General features: G+C 55.2%; 4 protein-coding genes across 4 annotated transcripts, besides 1 other annotated feature; 2 read left to right on the forward strand and 2 right to left on the reverse strand.

Moving 5' to 3' along the window:
- Window positions 1-2,291: 2,291 nt before the first annotated feature.
- CYME_CMQ375C (hypothetical protein) lies at window positions 2,292-3,293 on the forward strand (the record flags this gene model as incomplete). The annotated part of the gene is made up of 1 exon (XM_005538206.1): window positions 2,292-3,293. The coding sequence occupies one exon, from the start codon at window positions 2,292-2,294 to the stop codon at window positions 3,291-3,293; it is 1,002 nt and encodes a 333-aa protein (XP_005538263.1).
- Window positions 3,294-3,651: 358 nt separating this feature from the next.
- Window positions 3,652-4,308, reverse strand: CYME_CMQ376C (hypothetical protein, conserved; the record flags this gene model as incomplete). The annotated part of the gene is made up of 1 exon (XM_005538207.1): window positions 3,652-4,308. The coding sequence occupies one exon, from the start codon at window positions 4,306-4,308 to the stop codon at window positions 3,652-3,654; it is 657 nt and encodes a 218-aa protein (XP_005538264.1).
- A 284-nt stretch (window positions 4,309-4,592) lies between these two features.
- Window positions 4,593-7,038: a sequence feature (repetitive element).
- Window positions 7,039-7,083: 45 nt separating this feature from the next.
- On the forward strand, window positions 7,084-7,347 carry CYME_CMQ378C (hypothetical protein, conserved; the record flags this gene model as incomplete). Its single annotated transcript, XM_005538208.1, has 1 exon — window positions 7,084-7,347. One exon carries the CDS (start codon window positions 7,084-7,086, stop codon window positions 7,345-7,347), a length of 264 nt encoding a protein of 87 aa, XP_005538265.1.
- A 334-nt stretch (window positions 7,348-7,681) lies between these two features.
- On the reverse strand, window positions 7,682-11,269 carry CYME_CMQ379C (calcium-transporting ATPase, plasma membrane type; the record flags this gene model as incomplete). Its single annotated transcript, XM_005538209.1, has 1 exon — window positions 7,682-11,269. One exon carries the CDS (start codon window positions 11,267-11,269, stop codon window positions 7,682-7,684), a length of 3,588 nt encoding a protein of 1,195 aa, XP_005538266.1.
- Window positions 11,270-12,661: the final 1,392 nt, after the last annotated feature.

Consider the following 12,661-nt stretch of genomic DNA (forward strand, 5'->3'; position numbering starts at 1 on the left):
GCTCCTAGCGTACCGACCGCACGACCCGAGTGACGCTGTGCAAAGCGGCTCTTCGCCCCAGGGGCGCCCCGGGGTGCAGTCGTGGACACGGCGGCACTGCACTGCACTGCACTGCACTGCACTGCACTGCACGAGTAGGACAGGCGTGTCGCGCGCGCCTGCGCCGCCGTCGCTGCTGCGCGCCACGACGTCGTGCGGCGATGCGACTGCGCGCGTTGTCCCGCCGATGCGCGGCGTGTGCCGTACCAGGCCCCGTTCCTGGGCCGGGATTAGTGAACCAGTTCAGAGTGCCTTGGATGTGCCTGTGCTGCCAGTGAACAGCGACTAGAGTCCAGTTCCATTACAAAATCCACAGGATTTCACGAGATCCTGACAAGGATTCCCTCAGGGATGCACGTGGGAATCGCGGTGCCCGGTATCCGTTGCTTGTGCATCGCACGGATTTCTGCGGTCTCCGGCGGGCACGTCGGACTGGAGTCGTCCAAGAGCTCGATGGCCGTCCGCAACAGGGGAAGCGCAATCTGGTACCCTCGAGAAACATCGAGGAACGTGAATCACAATCTAGACGTGCGTTTTGGTACTATGGTTGAATCCTTCTCCAGGCATCTCTCACATGATGTCCATTGCGTGATGCGTGCGCGGATGCGCGCGATCGCAGGGCACGCGATAAAGTTGTATTCGCGCAGCCCTGGGGCTGAGCGCCATCTGTCGAGCTCTGGCAGGTCTAGGCATACACCGCCTGTGCAGTGAACCCAATACCTGCTGGCTGCTGTGAGAACGCTTCGGAATCGTGAGCGAACCCAGCCAGGTGCTCCTACGCCCATGCTCTCTGTATCGTACTCGACAGGTGCACGCGGTATCCAGCGCACGGATGCAGGTTGCAGTACACGCCCACCGCTTTCCATTCTTGGTGCTGTTCATCACGAGGACACATAGAAGTGGAATGCCTTGACGCAGCCCTGTCGGACAGCATGTGCGTCCATATTCTACCCAAGGCGGTCGCATGCGCTCTCCATGGATCATTGCACTTTCGTGACCGGACGCAATGCTCGTCGGCAACGGAGTCTGCGCATGCACGCTCGTCCAGAAACATCGCACAAATAGGGATCGCTGGATCTTGTAAACGACGCTGAAGCTCTCAAAAGGAAAATGCACGCTCATCTCCACGAATTGGCATGAACTGGGCAAGATGAACGCCGCTGCGTGTACGCATGCGTCCGAGTGGCGGTAACAGGGCGCTCGCACCGCAGACACCTTCCATATCGCGATACAAAGGCGTGTGGAGCGCTCCGCCGAACCTGGTGAGCTGCGCGAGCGATTTGCGCAGCGCTTGTCTCCGCTGCAAAGACAAAGAACTCGATTTGGTCTATGACCTCCATGTGTATCTGAACGCACTAGCCTTATGCGAATCGAACGAGGTCCCAGATCATGGCACGCGAATGGCTGGCTGCTCACAAGTCCAGCGCCAAGCACGAATCCCTGTAGCACCATTTCCCGCGCCAGCAGCACCTGAGCAGCAGTTTCACGACTCGGACACCTGCAGATGCCACATCGGTGCTGACGCTACCGTCTAAACTCGAAGTATCCATATGACTGTTCCATTGACTGGAAGCTTGCAATGCTGAAGCTCACAACTCTACCATGCGTCTAAGTCTTCGTTTACGAACTCGTCGGCATGGAGCATAACACACCAACGTGCGCGCACGCGATCCTGAGACGGGATACACGACATGAATGCCGCTCACAGCACGTTGAGAGCAAGTGCGTATTTGGGCATCCCTAGCCTGTATATCAAAGCTCTGTCATACAAAAAAAGGAATGAACGCCGCTCATACCATGTTGAGAGCAAGTGCGCATCCGGGTATCCTTAGTCTGTGTCTCAACGCTCTGTCATACAAAAAAAGGAATGAACGCCGCTCATACCATGTTGAGAGCAAGTGCGCATCCGGGTATCCTTAGTCTGTGTCTCAACGCTCTGTCATACAAAAAAGAATAGACACCGCTCACAACGTTCCAGTGAGTGCCGCCGTTGTCGGGCGCCGAATGCGAACAACCAGCAACCTGATTGGGATCTCCGCACGCCTGCACCTATGACGCTACAATGAGCTGGTGCGTACGAGTGCTCGGGTCAAGCGTCGCTGCTGCTGCTGCTGCTGTTACTAACGCCGCGAAAAAGCAGTTTGCGTAAGCTTTTGGTACGCTGTGGACCAGCGCTCTGCTGTAGAGGCAGTGCGGTAGGCGTTGCTTCGAGCGGCCAGGGGTGCTGTTCGCCCAGACGATCACTGGTAAATATGAGCGGAGACTCGGGTCTCCCAGCGCCAGGTCGTCGAGCAGAGGGGGCACCCATTGGCGATGTAACCGCTCCTCTCCCAAGCGAAGTGAAGCATAGTGAAGGTCAATTCGATGAGAGTCGACTGGCATCCATCATCGCGCGACTGCAGGACTGGGATCAAAGTCTGAGTCGCCTCCGCCGGTTGTGTGCACTGCTAGAGTCCGAGGGCGAACAGGCACGTGGCGAGCTGTGGGCGCTCGCTGCCAGCACCGACTCGTTGGCAAACTCAGTTCGAGCGGATCTTGCGCTGCTGTCAACTGAACAGGAAAAGAGCTTCATGAGGCCGGGCCAAGCTGGAGCCGTGCTCCGTCTCCACAAAGTTCGGCGAGACGTTGAGCGTCTCTCACGAGCACACGCGAACGTCATGGAACTTATTCAAGATTTAGAGAGTGAGGTTTCAGAGTGGGGCATGGATACGCAGCCAGAACTGGAGGTCGTCGACCCACAAATACCAGCTGTAGCGCGGAGCGAGTACCAGCATCAGACAGTTGTCCCGAGTGGGCGCGCAGCGACGCAAACGACGCCAAAGCGGACCTCCCCAGCGACGTCACCGGACCGGGCAGAGCCGTACGGAACCTTTGAAACTGACCAGCGGCGCTCTGCTGCACAGACTGTACAAGTCGCAGCGGAATCGGAAGAGGCCCAGCTGCAAGCCCGCTATGATGCCCAGTATGCAGTGCACGACATGCAAGAGCGGCAAACGCTCCTTCAACGCATCCAGAACAGCGTGCAGCAGGCGCACGCTATTTTTCTGGAGCTCGCATCTATGACGGAAGCGCAACAACAGCCTTTAGACGATATCGAAGCGCGGACGCAACGCGTGCGATGCGAACAGGAGAGTACCGCTGAAGAATGGGCACGATTTGCCCGTCGACGCCGCACCCGACGTCGGTTTTGCTTCTGGTTCTCCATATGGATGACGCTGGTACTTCTGTTTACCATTTATGTGTTGTTCCACTGACGCATATGCGCATGCAGCCACTGAAGCAGGCCCTGTTGGGCTCAGATGATCTGAGTCATTCGGAACTGCAATGGCCTCCGAGCGAACGCACCTCCCTGTCGGACGGCTTTGAGCGGCGCGCATGCGGCAACAGCTGCAAGTGTTCTCGGATGGCATGCTGCTGCTTGTGACGTCTAGCGGCGGGCAGTAGTGCCAGTCTAGTACTTTTGTGTAGGTCGACGGCTGCCGCAGACTCATGAAGCTGTGTGACCCAAGTCACGATTTGTAACGGATACTGGACAGCGCACTCCAGGCGGCCACCGAATCTCCGCAAAGTAGTCAGGACGACGGGACGTACAGTGCTGTGTGGCTGGAAGCGTTACGGCAACTGCAGTGCCCGAAGTCGTGCACTCAGATCGGCTTGCTCCTGTTGCAATCGTTTCCTCTCCTGGGCCTGAGCGAGGTCACGTTGTAAAAGTGGTAAAGTAGGGGCCGTTCCCAGCGCATGACTTAGCTCGAGGTTGTTCTCCTCTGCCGTTTGTCGAATAAGAAGAGCGACCTCATCCTCCTCGGGTGTCTGACTCGCAACCCCGGCGCTTACACGATCAAGTCCACTATTTATGAGAACGTCGCGAACCTGGACGTCGTCCAAGCGATTCTCCAGGAGCTGAAGCGAACTCTCCAAGCGCTCCACGTCAAGCACGCGAATAGCGCTATCCATGTCGGAGGCGAGAAGGCCCATTTCAGAGCCAATCTGGCCCAAGTCGCGCGCTGCTTTGAGACGTCCCACGACTGCGTCTAGACGAGCCGCCAGTCGCAGATAGGTCGTGCGCTCTCTCGCTTTGCGAACAGCGCTCTCTGCAGAGACCACGCTCATCTCCGCGTTTCCCGACTTGAGCGCTGCCTTGAGCTGCTCCACGTACCGCTCTCTCTCGCGTTGGCAACGGTTTGCTTGACGTCGCAAGTGTTTTTCCAAGAGAAGCAGCTTGAAAATATGCTCTTGGTATCTTTTTGAGGACGACTGGGCGAGTCCCATGTTTTAGGAAACAACCAAGAAAAGTTGCAGGAGAAACAAATGAGCGCACACGTGTGCTGTCTCCGAACACCGCTCCGGTACCAGCCCCATCGTTTGCGAACGGCCGCCTCTGGACAGCAGCGGCAACGGACAGCAGCGGCTAGATGGAGCGCTAAGAATCGGCCTTAACTGAGCGCGTTGATTTTTTCGATGACAAAACGTTTCACATGGGCCATGGATCTCATATCGCGGGACGGATCATGGTAATCAAAAAACGTGTATCATACTGCCACACGCTACCTCCGAGTCCCATTACTTATACTTCCCTCGGATATACTGATGGTTTCGTATGTTCTATCGATCGCCGATTACCTGCCGTGAGCACCCGCCGTAGCGCGTATACCACCGATACGGATGCTGCACGGAGACAGAACGGCGTTGCGATACCACTGAGGGCGTCGGATCGATGTGTTTTTATAGGACATGGAATCGGAATCCCTTGCCATTCTGGGAGCTTGCCGCAGCGGGGAGCGATATACCAGAAGACCACCGCGACCAGGGCGACGCTAAGACGCAGCATACCCACTCCTTGTTCCAGAAGAAACTGCGTTGTGGACGAGTTGCTCGGGTTTCGCTAAAGCAACAGCCAATGGGGCGATCATGCAACACAGGCCCGATAGACTCGTCCGGCTCGCGGGACCTTCCGCCCCGGGGGTAAACTATCGGCAATAAAGAAAGCCTTCCCCATTTTAACTGTTATCGCACAGGGGGAAGCAATCGTAATTTCGTTGCCAGTTAACGATTCGTTTCTGTTCCTTGTTCTATGCGGTGCGGTTGAGCAGCGCACCTGGAGATCTGGCGGTCACGAGATCGCGAAAAATATCGCACCTACCGCTTCAACCTTAGTCGATACGAGGGTGACCAGGATATTTACACCTACGGGGCCGTGAAGTACCTCACGAATCTGAAGAACCATTTGACGATGAACCTTGAATGTTTCATGATACGCGCCGTGTTTGCGCTTTACGCGGGTATCTCTTGCAAGGGGATATGGGCGATTATCAATGGCATCACGAACGGTCGCAGGTATGAAGATGAGGTCGCATTCGTGGACATGAGGGTATCAAACGGCAGCACGAATGAAGCTTCTGTGATCCGTGCGGTTATACAAGAGCACCGTGCGGTACTGGGGTTGGCGAATCCAACAGACAAGATATCAGCGTTGAAAAAAAGATAAGGAAAGATACTATCGCCTCGTCCTGCGCTATTTTGTGTTTCTGGACCGAGAACTCGAACGCAAGGCACAGGTGGAGCTAAGTGAGGAAAAAAATGAAGAGTGGGAGAGACGGAAGGCTGCGCTTCTGGGGAAGCGCTTCAACGTGGTTCCAATGTGCAACATCAAGTCACATTTTATGACTATCGGCTCCGGTGTCCTCTACGGCATCATGAGGGAGATCAGTCCCGAGTTTGATGTTAGCAGGGAGGAGTTCTCCGGTGAAGTCCGGGAGACGTACTGGAAAAATATCTTCAATTTCAAACGTCTCAAAATGAGTAAACAAAAGGTATTCACTGGAATGATCGAAACCGATGGGTAGCCATATGTGTACACTATCGGCGATTGAAGGCAGATCGTCCAGTTCCGCCCTCAGCTGCGCCCGTGACGAAGGATGCAGAAAACAAAGAGGCGGATTCTGCGACGCAGGAGGTCGAGGATTACGACCTTGTCGTTGACGCGGGGAAGGATGATGATGAGAAGAATGCGGATCCTGTGATGCAGAAAGTGCAGGATAACGACTTTGTCGTTGGCGCGGACCCTGGGAATACGAATATCATGAACATTGCAGTACCCAGGCGTGGGGAAGATGGTACTGACGGTAATTTACGTCAGAAAGACATGCGTTTTTTCAGGTTCTCGAGAGCGAGATACTATCGGGAATCGGGAATCATGAATGCGAGGAAACAATTCGAGATATGGAATGCAGGAGTGAAGGATCACCTGGAAGCGATGAGCGAGGTGACTAGCCGAGGAGAGGACTTTAAAGCTTTTCGGAAATTCATAGAAGTTCGCATGGCGCACTGGGATGCGCTATGAGAGGAGTATACCAAGCCCCGGTGGGCTCGTCTGCGTATGAATCTGTACTCTGGGAGGCAGCGGGCATTTGCCAACTTTTCCAATGAGTTGAGTGCCCTGAAGGACGACGAGGGTCAGAGGCTCGTTGTAGCATACGGAGCAGGGCACTGGAAGACCCAAAAAGGGACTACGGCAGCTCCAACAACAAGAACGTACAAAGAGTGTGCGCAGCGTTTGGTTACAGTATCGATCGTTGAGTTCCGAACGTCCTATACACACCATGAGCTAGGGTGTATACTTCAGAAGGTGGAGATGGAAAAGTGCCAGAGGAGCCCTGAGGATATGAAAAAGTACGGACCGCTGACGGAGGAGCAAATGGAAAGGAGAGCGAAATTTCGTGGACTACTTGCATTAGTGAGTACAACCACCAACGGCACGAAACGTACGGATTTTGTGAACCGAGACTTTAACGCCGCTGTCAATAAAAGGAGATGTGCGGTGCTGGAAAGTAGACCTTCAGAGCTGACAAGAGAGAACTTTGTTGGACAATCTCGAAAATATGAACTATACGAGAAAAAATTGGAAGCAGTAGTGGGTGGCCGGTCCAAAAAGACCGGGAGGCGACTGCACCTCGGGAAGCGTCTTGTCTAGGGCGGGCTTCTCGCCACTACTGTACACCGGGCGCGACTCGTGCGGAACGCTCACTCACTCTCTCTGGAACCTGTATGGTTCATGCGACCAAAGGGTACCTGGTGCGCTGTGATGTACCGATGAAACAACTGCTGCTTCACTTGGATCGAGAAGAACACTTCATCATCTGTGATCTCGATGAAAAACACCTTTTCGTGAAGGAGGACGCGTTGTCGCTGATCCAGCAGAGCGTGGAAGCGCTCTACGATGAAGTATACTATGGGCCCCAAGAGCCCGGACCCCGACGGCAGCGGGCAGGCGCTTCTACTGGAACCGGAACGCAAGAGTCGCTAGACTAGAAGCGCGGCCCCTGTTGGACGAACGAGGCTCCTCGGCAGCGAAGCACGCGTTGTCGCAACGAGCCGTAAGACTTTTCGTGGGACACCAGTCAGGTGAAGTATGCGCAGCGCCAGTGCCCCCAAACCAGCGCCTAGTTATGAGCCCGCAGCACTGCATAGCCTGCGAGCATTCAATCAATGGACGCAGGGTCTTAGTTTTGAGCTCGTCTTCCCTGAGCCTTGGAACGGACTAGGGCGCCGACCTGCGGTCGCCTCGAAGAGACAGCCACCTGGCCAATCGGTAGAGATGGTGGATTCCCCATATACTCGCATACGTTGAACGCAGTTGTAGTCGCTAGGACTGCTTCGAATGGAGCGCAACTGGGTTCATTTTCAGCTGAGCGCCCAACAACTCAGATGTTAGCGCGGTACGCTCTGCCTCATACGGAGACGGGACGGAGACGCGGAGCAGGCGTAACATGCCGACGACAGCCCAGAGACGACTCCGTAGATTGCGCTTCGAAGACTCGCTCCAGAGAGAAGATTGCCCATAGATTGCCTGTTGAATTCGAGCGCTTTCTCGAGTGCATGCGCACAGGTCCATTCGCTGTAAAGCCACTGCTGCATGGCAGAAAACGCGGAATCGCCTCCGAGACTGGGCACAGCGATCCTTCAGCTGGACGGAGGTCGCCGCGCTGGTTCCCATCCTACTACTTCCACTGCTGCCACCGTGGGCATCATCTTGCGCATTGGATATCGTGGGTAGTGCTGCGGTTATCTGTGCAAAACCCGAATCCGCTGGTGCCGCAGCGGACTGCGGTTCGTTGCCCATTGGAGCATCGCCCAGCCGATAGTTGGTGCCGGCTTGGTAGCGTCTCAAGTTCCGTTGCATGAGCTGGTGGCAAAGTGCTTGCCACAGGCGACCCGGTTGATGAACCCATGAGACTGGGCACAAGCGAGTCAGGAAACCTATAGGCAGCTCGAGGCCGGCAATCAGGAGACCTGCACCCCACTGAGCGCCCGACAGATTCACGATGCCGACTGACTGGCCAACCGCAGTGCGACCGAGCACCTCCACAAGGACAACCTGTATGACAGCGGAACCGAAAACAATGCATAGGAAGAGACGTGCGCGACCGATACCTTCGAAAACATGCCGTTCGGCAATGCGTCGACTGTTCAGCTCTGATACAAGTTGCAGGAATACAAATGTGTTAAAGATAAATCCATTTCGCTGTAGCGTCTGACCACCGCAAGGATCCGAAGACGTAGAAACCGCGTAACAAGGAATATGGAACAATGGAACCGTCACGAATAACAACGTTATCATCACCGCAAGTTGATACAGCGCGATGCCGAGCATGTTCCGCACCATGGCGGGCGTTATGAGCGGCGCGTTCCGGCCTTGTGGTGGCTGCTGCATGAGTGCGCTACGTGGTGCCTCTGTGGCCAGGGCGAGCGCTCCAAATGAATCCATCACTACATTGACCCATAGAAGGGGCACTGTGGACAGCGGTAGCGTCATGCCGGCACACGCGCTGAACAGGTCGAGCGTCACCGCAACAATATTCACAGTCAGCTGAAACTGTAAAAATTTGCGAATGTTCTCCAACACATTCCGACCCCAGAGTACCGCAGCAACAATAGACCCGAGTCGATCGTCCAACAGCACCACATCAGCAGCCTCTTTCGCGAGCTCTGTACCAGACACACCCATTCCGAAGCCTATATCGGCTTCACGCAGGGCAGGCGCGTCGTTGCTTCCGTCCCCGGTTACCGCCACGACTTGTTCGAGCGCTCGAAAAAGTTGCACCAATTCGAGCTTATCTGCCGGGGTTGCACGTGCGAGCACGCGCATTCGCATCGAAACATTTTGCTGAACGGCACGAGGTAGTTGGCGAAATGCGGCCGCATCCCATACCAGCTGCACTGGGGAGGATCCCGGCTCTAGCAGCTCTGCCGCCTGTGCAATCTGCGTCGCCGTTTGCACACTATCTCCAGTGACCATACGAACGAAGACACCGGCCTGTTGCAGTGCCCGCACCGACGCGGCGGTATCGGGTCGTAGCGGATCGCTCATTCCGAAAATGCCCAGCAGAATCAATTCCGTTTCAGGCGGTTCGTTCACACCCGGGAGGTTCCCTGTCTCTGCCGGTTGCTGTTGGTCCCAGAACGCAACCAGGAGCATTCTGAGTCCCTGCTCCGCAAAAGCTTCCATCGCACTGCGGTACGCGTTGCGCTTGGACCAACTCATTCGCGTCAATGCTCCGGTACGGCAATTCATTTCGAGGACACAACGCTCGAGCAGCTGATCGGGGGCTCCTTTCACGTGCAAGCGTTCCAAACGACCGTCTGGTGCGAGCTGCTCAATGCTGCACATTTGCTTGCGAGTGCTGTTGAAGAGGTAGACACGACGGAGCGAGGAAGCGGCGCGCAGCTCCCGATACGAAATTCCCATGCGATGCAGCAGCTCCAAGAGCGCACATTCCGTGCGGTTGCCAATGTACTCCACAGTGCCATTCTGTTGATCACGCAAGTCAGCTTGGCTATTGATGGCGATACAACTAGCTAACAAGCGAAGATAGATGGGTGAAATGGTGCGCCGCTGCAGCAGATCGCTCAGCGAGCCCGCCGGTAGCGCAGCCTCCGTTACTCGGAGCTGATTCCAAGTCATTGTACCAGTTTTGTCAATGTTGAGCTGCGTTGCAGAGCCCATCGTTTCGCAGGCTTCCAGACGACGCACCAGTATGTTCTCTTTCATCATTTGACGCATGGCAAAGGCCAGACTCAGCACGACGGCAAGCGGGAGTCCCTCGGGGATGGCGACAACCGCGATCGCTATCGCGGCAGTGATACTCTCCGTGAGTTTCATAATAGGCCATGAGCCGCTCCGAATGGAATCTACCAACCAGCGAATAAAGAGCACGCCAAACACGAGGAACGCTAGACCCAGTCCAATGTAACCGATGGAGCGGGCGAGACGGTTCAGTCGAACCTGGAGTGGCGTCTGTGGTGGCGTTGGGCGCAGGCTTGTCAACAGCTGGCCCCAGACTGAGTTCATGCCCACTGCAACAGTGAGCATGGTACCGAATCCACTCGTAACGATGGTTCCCGATAGCACGAAAATGTCCGCTTCTTCATGTACCGATGGTGGAGCAGGCGATACGTCGTCGCCATCTGCATGCAGCTGTATAGTAGCAGTCGTCTTAGCAGCATTACTTGCCGCGGCGGCGGCGGCAGCAGCAGCAGGCCTATCGAATGCACCTGTCTTGGACACTGGGACACTTTCCCCGGTCAAGGTGGATTCATCACAGGCGAAATCAGTTCCCTGTAAAAGGATCCCATCCGCGGGTACCTTGTCGCCAGCGGAAAGCTTGATGAGGTCGCCAACGAGAACCCCAGGGGCATCCACAAGACGCACTTCGCCTCCGCGGAGGATTCTTACGGGGAACGCGTCCTTCACCGCATTAAGGGACCGGAAGCGGCGCTCTCGCTGCAATGCAATCGTCGCATCAAGGCAGACAACCAGTACAACAACCACGAGGATAGCACACCCATCCAGATATCCGTAGCGGGTACGTTCTGACGGCAGCGCCAGGCCCAGCACCAAACTGATCAGCGCGGCACCAGTCAGCAACACGAGGGTGACGTCGTTCCAGGCCGCGAAAACGAGTCGCAGAAAACTCGGTGGAGGTGCGTACTTTAGAAGATTCGCCCCAAAGTACTGCTGGCGAGCCACAACGCTCTCTGGATCGATACCTCGCTGCAGGTCGACTCGGAGCCGACGGGCGAGCTGCGTAACACCACCAAGCGCCTCCAAGTCGCGCAACGTACGGTGCTTGGTGAGCGGCACAAGCTCGCTCACCGTAATACGGAAGAATGCTTCGTCTTCTCTCTCGTTGCCGCGTTCAAGGTCAGCGTTGGTGACGTCAAACTGCTCCATTCTCTTCTCGAGGTCTTTGCACAAGCGGCTTCGTTGCTGTCCACGGAACGGTGCGTTGTTCGCTCCAAAAACGTCAGCTGGGTGCGCCGTGCAGCCGCAGACCCTTATGGACAGCGCCGTTGGACTGAACGTCTCAGTTTTTCAGCTGAAACTGACGTGGAAGGCGGCCTTTCTTATCCGTTATGTGATCGGGTCTTTGAAAAGCACGGCACTCTATGACGCCTTCCATGTCTGCCACCAGAGCGACTACATCATGACATTATTATGGTGCTGGCTTCGAAACTGTGCTTCCGGGGTTGAACTTTCGATTATGGCACGTGCATGGAAATCGTTGGATGCATCAGTCGCAAACGCGAGAGATGTATAGACTTCCTGGTAATTTACGGCGACGCGTTACACGTGTATCGTATAAAAACGGAACGCTGAACTGTTTGCTCTGTTCACGGGTTTCATGGGTTTCCGAGCTTCTTCGTAGATATGCGTCCACGACATGCCAAATGCGGGTATAAGGACGTTGGGATTTATACGCAGTTTCACGATTCTCGGTCGACGAGTTCGGAGTGGATCCTTTGACGCTTTGCCTCTGGCATTCGTTACGTCAGCAGAGTCAAGGTGATTGGCGGCGGCATTGAAAAACGGTTCATAAAATAACCGATATCTTTACCCAGTGCATGCGCACAAGCTTCTACTCTCATTCTATCCATGTGTGTTGGATGCACAAATCACAGATTCTTCAAGTCTTCGATCGTTCTGTTTCAAGGCAACTCGTGGGCGCAGCAACTCGAGCCGCTGGATTGTCGACGTAAAGTACCCGACGGAGTCACTTGACGACTTGTTCACAGGTTCATGCTGAAAGTTCACTGCGCGTCTTACGTCAAATAGCAATCGATTCCGTTCGAAATACAAGTCCTCATCTTTTTCAACAATCGACGAAATGACATTCGACACGAACAACGCATTCCCTCTCATGGGGTAAGCTCCAACTGGATCCTGCTTCTTTCGTTTGTAAGAAAAAGGGACTTGAACTCGGACTTGAGTCATTGCAGCGATCGCTTTCCAGAGGAGAGCCCGCGGCACCGCTTGGTACGAAGAGAGCGTCGACGGATCGAGGCGTTCGGCTTGTTCTCAACCAGGATAGATTTCCTTCCAGGTCTCGTCTCATCATAGAGACCGTTCAGCTCCGCAAATCTTCTATCGATTCGTGTAGCGTGCGCTTGCCTGTGCCGCATCTCGAGAACGTACCATGGAAATCGCCCAAATGAATCTCTTTTTCGTAGGATACGGCACCGGGTACGGAAACCGTGCAGGGCATCGAGGCGAGCATGCTTTACCCGTCAACGGCATGTACCGAGCGACGAATCACGCGTCCACTTGCCACTGGGCGGTGCCCTG

This window comes from Cyanidioschyzon merolae, chromosome 17 (genome assembly GCF_000091205.1).
Source record: "Cyanidioschyzon merolae strain 10D DNA, chromosome 17, complete genome".
Lineage (NCBI taxonomy): Eukaryota > Rhodophyta > Bangiophyceae > Cyanidiales > Cyanidiaceae > Cyanidioschyzon > Cyanidioschyzon merolae.